The sequence below is a fragment of the Adiantum capillus-veneris genome, unplaced genomic scaffold, assembly GCF_014529385.1.
Source record: "Adiantum capillus-veneris isolate H3 unplaced genomic scaffold, ASM1452938v2 Hic_scaffold_325, whole genome shotgun sequence".
In the NCBI taxonomy this organism is placed as follows: Eukaryota; Viridiplantae; Streptophyta; class Polypodiopsida; order Polypodiales; family Pteridaceae; genus Adiantum; species Adiantum capillus-veneris.
The window spans coordinates 5,897,464-5,904,963 of NW_028221436.1; the positions used below are offsets into that span (position 1 = coordinate 5,897,464).

The 7,500-nt window shown below is 44.5% G+C and overlaps 1 protein-coding gene across 1 annotated transcript in view; it reads right to left on the minus strand.

The window, feature by feature from the left end:
- Positions 1-6,422: 6,422 nt before the first annotated feature.
- LOC147417184 (uncharacterized) overlaps positions 6,423-7,500 on the minus strand; it is a 1,692-nt gene continuing 614 nt past the window's right edge. Inside the window, exon 2 of the mRNA XM_086507793.1 lies at positions 6,423-6,941. Coding sequence (XP_086363919.1) covers positions 6,670-6,941 — 272 coding nt within the window. The 3' untranslated portion in view covers positions 6,423-6,669. The remainder of the gene's footprint in view (positions 6,942-7,500) is intronic.

Here is a 7,500-nt window from a genome sequence, read left to right on the forward strand (position 1 = left end):
ATGAGCTAAACGACTACCAAAAAACAAAGTGCAAGGCACATTTCAAAAGAAACTTAGTTTCAACTAATAAATCTAAGAACTAAAGTGTTTTTGGTTTATCTTTCTTTCCTGTTTTTATCTTTTCTTTTTGGTTTTCTTTGGTTTCCCGCTTTCGGATTCAGAGAAGCCTGAGCGTAGCAATCGCTACTTATTACCTTAGGTTTTTGTTCTTTTCATGGAAAAAAAGGCAAGGAAAGGAAAGGAAAAAAGCAAGCAAAGGCAGGGAAGCCTGAGCGATCGCTACCCATGCGCACACGGCAATACAATATAAAGAGTGCACGGGCGCTTTGGCAAGCGTAACGAAAGGATTACCCTATTAAATCAATAGGGAAGCCTGAGCATAGCGATCATTGCCTATTTTATATTATAACTTGGTGCAAGGCAAGCGGAACGAAAGGATTCCCCTATTTGGGTTGGGAAGCCTAAGTGTAGCGATCATCTTTGTTTTCACTTTTTCTTTAGCGCATATATTATTGCTTTAGCTGCGTATTATTCACTAAGTAGGCAAGGTTTGATAAGTTTATTTAGCGTAACACCCTATTCATCGTCATCGATAAAACATAATATTGATGCGCGACTTCGTGAATGAATGCTTCTTCCAAACTCCTTCTAACGAGCCCGCTTCTGAAAGCTGAAATCTCCCCGCCCCGGGCAGGGGGCTACAAAGTCACTCCGGCTGCAGGGTTGAAACTCCCGGGTTACACGGGCACGCTGCAAAGAATGCAGGATCGTCAGAACGAGGATGCCTCATCCATGATCTACTGGATGGATTTCGATATGGCCCTAAGAGTAGCTTATCTGCTGTGCAGATGTCGGCAGCCCGCATATGCCCGGATACACATGTATCCCTCGTATACTATAAAACCAAACCCTACGATCTATCTATCTATCACGGATTACCCCGTCGAGTGCCTTCAGTCTCGCTGGCATTCCACTCGTAGCGGGCGGGAGATAGGTCGTTGTTAGGGAGGTCGAGCTGGTGAGGTAGGTTAGGGTTCTTAATTCCTCTGCTCTGGGATCGTGCCCGTGAGCTTGTTCCGACATCGAGGCTTCCTTTTCAACTTGATCTTGGAGGGCCAGGATGTAGTATGGCACGATATCGTTGTAGAGACGCTAAGGTTGCATCTCTGCTTTGCTCTGCTCTGCTCTGTAAGTTAGTTTAGTTAAGTTTGGAATTATGCTGAGCTAAACCCGAACTCTTCCCGTGGTAAGCACCGATCTTAAGCCATACTTTGTGCATCGATCGCCTAAAGATGCTTGAAAAAGGCTAAATGCAGCTTTTATTACCTTTTCCGCTTGCTTGGCAAGCATTATGTGGGCCCTTTATTGCTGCTGCAGTTTGCGAGGGTGGGCGGCAAAAAACTTGTTTCGGAATCCCTAAACTAATTCGTGACTGGTGCTGGATCGGGCAATTTGCTTGCAAAAAAGTTATGGATACGAAGAAACTAGTGAGAGTAACTACATCAACGCACTACCTTGCGTAGCAAAAAGCAACCTTACATCATGAATAATGCGCAAATCTGGCCAGAATCAGAAGGAATATCCTGCGCTTCAAGATCTAGATAACGACCAATTTGAGATGCTTGCCGTACAAAGCGAAAACCCACTCTGCAACCATTCGAACAATATTGTGCAAGGCAAGCGCTCGTTGGAGCCAGTAGACCCGGCGAGAGCAATGTATTCTTAACCTCTTTGGAATTACCTGAAGGTTGGGGCGATATCTGCTTTATTTAACCGCTCCTCTCGTTCAAGAATACCGACTGTCGACTTGATCTCTCAGGTTACCTGTGACCCGAGCCTGGTTTTGTTGATAAAACTGCTAATTGCATATGGCACATTTGCCATAGAAGAAGAAGAGGGAGAGAATATTGTTGCGAATAAGCCTACCTATGGTTTATATCATCGCAGATGCAAAACCTGTTTTAACATCTCAAACTGATGTCGTCGCTAGGAACGGGGGACCCCGGCTCTTTCCGCGACTGCTTGCTTGCATTAACAATCCACCTCTTATTAAACGAAATGAATACCAGTCGAATAAGCTACAACTATTCTTTCGCTCCGCCTACTCTAGCTTTGCTTGATGCCTCTTTTTTAACCACTATATTATGGGATAGGTTTTGACTGAGTCCCTTTGACTGATGAAGAAATCTTATAGCGTGGGTGTCTGCCGCAGTGCAGTGTATTTCATGAAGTAAGTTATTGAATTTTAGGTAGGAAAACTTAAACTAGAGCACAAGATTGTAGAGGGTTACTTCTTAGCGCCTAAATGCTATGCTTTAGTCTTAGATGAATCTAATAACATAATTCGTAACAAGGGGTTAGCCAAAGACAAGTCAACCTTTCATGGTTTATAGAACAGTATAAAAATCTTGGGCGAGTTATTAAAAGTACTTACGAGTCTTCTTTTAAGATTAATTGGCCAAAACTCAATATTTACCGAGCCTCAATTATGTTAAATCTAGGCATTGACCCATCAACCAAAAAAACCTCGTGATTGATGAGAACAATATATGGGTTGATACCTTACCCTTGAAGGTATCTGAAAAGTCAGTGACAAGACCAAATAAGCCGACGAAATCTAACCTGCAGCCAGCTACGCAATTGTCAGAGTCTATGAAGCAAGCTGAGTCGTTGCTATCTACGCAATTGTCAGAGTCGTTGCAGGCTGAGTCGTTGCTATCTACGCAATTGTCAGAGTCTAAACCCTTTACACTGCATTCAGATTCGTTGCTCTCCATGCCGCAGTCAGAGTCTAAGCCCTCCATGCCGCAGTCAGAGTCTAAGCCCTCCATGCAGCAAGCTGACCAATCAAATGATGCCAGAACAATACTCTTTGAACAACTACAAATTGAACTACATCTTTTCTTTGAACAACTACAAATTGAACGTAAGGTAGTCTTTGAACAACGTAAAATTGAACGTAAGGTTGTCGAAGAACAACGTAAAAGTGAACGTAAGGTTGTCGAAGAACAACGTAAAAATGAACGTTTAACACGTGAGGTGCTCAAAGAACAATTACAAAATGAATGTCTAGCACGTAAGATGCTATTTGAACAATTACAAATGAACGTCTAGCACGTGAAAGTATTGAAAAACAACTACGAATTGAACGTCTAGCACGTGAAGAGCTTAATGAAAGGCTTCAAGCTATAGAGCTTAGGAATCAAACTAGTGATTTAAAAGAAAAAGAAGGCAAGCACTTACCTAAAAAAGAGGACCAAGGGCACCACCCCAGACAAATCATTGTCTGCTAATAGCAATCTGCGGAGCGAAGGACCACAGATCTTGCAAGGAATACTTCCTGTGAAGGCATTTGCACTGAGGTCAAGTACCCTTAACCTACTGGAGTTGGGGAGGGATGCAGGAAGAGGCCCCGTGAACTTGTTGAAGCTCAATACAAGCTTATGCAGAGCCGGCAATTGGGATTATCTTGTTTCTTCTTGTTGCCGAAAGATCCAGCTTCTTAAGCTGGTGTAAAGAATCCCCAAAATCGGGTAGTATTGCGCCTGTGAGATTGTTTTTGGAGACGGAAAGCACCTCTAGGCTTACTAGCTGGTTGAAGATGGTGGGAATATGGAGTTCAAGGAGATGTTGACATGGCCAAGCTTTGGCAGGAGCTGAGGGATGTGGGAATTGGGCCTGTTATAAAATTTTTAGAGAGATCTAACAGAGTTAGGTCTGAGCAACTACCAGCTATGGCAGTTGTGAGGTTCAAGGTAGATAATAAGAAGGCTTTAAGAGGTATTTTCGCCAGTTCCTTGATTAAAGGAAATGTTAAGATGTTTAAGTGTCCTGCATTGGCCGATACCCATCGGGAGGCTGCCTGAAAGGCTGTTGTTTGAAACGCCATGAAAGAAAGGGCGCCGCAATGGAGGAGAGAGCGCCAGAGAAGTTGTTGTGCGAAAGCCTTGTCAAGCACGCAATCAACCCCTTCCCTTCCCCAAGATTACAAATCCACTCCCTGTCGTACTGCGCCTGTTCTGCCTCCGCCATTAAAAGAAAATAGCGGCTGGATGAACCGAACCCGGGTGGGGTACTTTTTAACGTTGATCGTCGATTTCTGTCAACAATTTGATGATGAATCATCGAACCCACTCTGCGAAGCTACCATACCAGTTATCGTGAAAGTGGAATGCTCAGGCAGGACTGGAACTACTCTACTGGGTTTCTCCATCTTTCGAGATAGATCATCTAACCTATAGGTTAGGTGGTTTGCGGAGGGGATGAATTGGCCTTTAGTCGACTCGACTTTTAGCGCGCGCAAGAAATCCCGCGAATTCCTCCATTATTAGGTGCTCTCTCCCACGAGCTGCGGCTAATTCTTCAAGTAAGTGTCTTTTCTCTGCAGTTTCTGTCGATATAACCAAAGAAAAGAAGCCTGCACGCGATTTTCGACGGTACATTCTTTGAGTCTGGAACAGGTACTTCGAGTGAACTAGCTTTAGTGGATGAAAGGTGCTGTTACTTCGAGCGAAGTACCTTTAGTGGATGAAGTCGTGGGTGAAGATGCAGGTGCTTCAGGTAAAGTACCTTTAGTAGATGAAGATGCGGGTGCTTTAAGTAAATTTGAAGTAGCTTGAGTAGATGAAGGATTCGTTTTATTTGCTTTCCGCCCTTCTGAATCCTGTCACCCGCTATCCCTTTCACGGCAACCACAAGTCCCTGCGAGCAAAACGCAACCTTAAACCTTACCGTGCCTTCTTTTCTTGTTAGGTAGTGTGGTCAGGGGCAAGCCACTGTCTGGCCGTCTGCTTATCTGAGTTAAGCTTATCGTGCTTATCCGAGTCAGGCTTATCTAGTTGAGCTTATCGGGTTAGGCGAGCCGGAGGTCATATAGTATATGAGGGGTTACGAGAGCTATCATTCAATAGTTGTCGGTCGCTCCCGACGACCATGTTGGCTGCCTTTTTCATTAGCTCTGAAAACACCAACCACCCTGAAGCTGTGCACATTGCCTTTGTCTGTGCATTTGGGAGTCTGGTAGTACCGCACATATCCAGGTGTCCCCTGCGCTCACAGCACAACACAATAAGATTTGTCCACATGCACTCACTAACCGCGCCATCTCGAAGTCGGCGACGTGAGCCTCTAGCGCCTCGTCAAGACACATCGCTGTCTAGAGGTCTCGATGTAGGATTTTGGACGGCAATCATTATGGTTGAATAATAAACCTTTGCTGTGCCCAGAGCGATCCTTTTCCCTAGGTAACTTAAGTTGGAGAGCCGTTGATGGGTAAAACCATTCAAGTTGAATGCCATAGTACTGATGCCTAAGGCGGTGAACCAGATACCTACCACGGGCCAAGCAGCTAAGAAGAAGTGTAGAGAACGAGAATTGTTGAAGCTAGCATATTGGAAGATCAAACGACCGAAGTAGCCGTGAGCAGCTACAATGTTGTAAGTTTCTTCTTCTTGACCAAACTTATAACCTGCATTGGCAGACTCATTCTCAGTAGTTTCTCTAATCAAACTAGAAGTTACCAAAGAACCATGCATAGCACTGAATAGAGAGCCGCCGAATACGCCAGCTACACCCAACATGTGGAAAGGATGCATAAGGATGTTGTGCTCAGCCTGGAATACGATCATGAAGTTGAAAGTACCAGAAATGCCCAGAGGCATACCGTCAGAGAAACTTCCTTGACCAATTGGATAGATCAGGAAGACGGCGGCAGCAGCTGCGACTGGAGCTGAATAAGCGACAGCAATCCAGGGGCGCATACCTAAACGGAAGCTTAGTTCCCATTCGCGACCCATGTAGCAAGCTACACCAAGTAGGAAGTGAAGAACGATCAGTTCGTAGGGACCACCATTGTAAAGCCATTCATCGACGGAAGCTGCTTCCCAGATTGGGTAGAAGTGTAACCCAATAGCTGCAGAAGTAGGGATGATAGCGCCAGAGATAATGTTGTTACCGTATAGCAAAGAACCAGAAACGGGCTCGCGAATACCGTCAATATCTACGGGAGGAGCTGCGACGAAGGCGATGATGAATACAGAGGTTGCGGTTAGTAGGGTGGGAATCATCAAGACACCAAACCATCCGATGTAAAGACGGTTTTCAGTGCTGGTGATCCAGTCGCAGAAGCGACCCCATAGGCTTGCGCTTTCGCGTCGTTCTAAAGTTGCGGTCATGGGAATTTTTGGTTTTCGAAAAGGAATTAGTGATTCCCCAGGCTAGTAAGCCTGTTACTATGTAGCATATCACAAAAACCTATCCGTGTCAACCAAAATCGATTGAGTCTCTAGAATTCTTGGATACAGAGGCTTTTTCCCCGTATCTCAAAATTTTTTGTCACTTATTTCACAACCTGGATTCCCTAAAACAAGGGGAGAGGGAGAAATGAAATTTCTCTCTAGGTAATGCACGCCCCTAATCAATTTTGGTCTCTAAAAAATAAAAAAAAAAAGAATCCTGCGTCAAGCCTTTTCATGGACGAAGCACTCCGCAGCTTTGCATCGGCCAACGTATTGTAAATATTGGAATAATTGACGAACTAAGGAGGAAGTAGTCGTCAACCCCTCACTCATCCATCTCTGCGTAGTGTTTCTCGATTCCCCGATACTTGCGCCCCGATTCCAATCCACAACGAAAAGATTGTGGATTGGAACTAATCTCATCTAAGCAAAACTAACGGAAGTGGGCAAAAGCTTTGTTAGCTTCCGCAACTTTATGAGTCTCTTCCTTCTTCCGTATGGCACTCCCAGAATTTCTGGCGGCATCTATCAATTCATCACTCGACCTTAAAGCCATACTTCGACCTGAGCGTTTTCGACATGCGATCAATGACCACCGGATGGCCAAAGCTTTTCCTTTTGCAGGTACTACTTCAATGGGAACTCGATAAGTTGATCCACCCACACGTTTGGTTTCTGTGACTACATCGGGAGTTACCCCACGCACTGCCTGTCGCAGAACAGACAGTGGGTTCCTATTTGTCTTTTATCTAATCCGCTTCATAGCCTGATAAAAAATCTGATAAGCTAGTGATTTTTTGCCGTTTTTCAGGATACGATCAACTAGCATGTTTGCCAATCGATTGCGATAAATTGGATCCGATTCGATATTTCTAATTTCGTTCGCTACACTGCTCCGATGTACCACGAGTTTACAACTACGTCAGACTTCAACCAATTTTTTTTTATGTCTTTTCCCGGCGGTGTTTTTAAGCTACTATTTCGGCTTCTTCACTCCATATTGTAGAGTGGATCCACCGGTTAGTGGGGGATCTCCCTCCAAACTGCACGTGCGACTTTCGTCGAATACAGCTTTCCATATGATTGGGTAATAACTACGGTTTCCAACCAATTTTTATTCATCACATAAATCATATTTACTCATTGCACATTGAGTATCCGTCTCCCTCTCTTCCACGGAGGAAGAAGAAATAGGCATGGAAAGGAAAAATCTTGCAATTCAGTTATCTCACCAGTAATGTCCGTAGGTTTCCCGATCCAATCG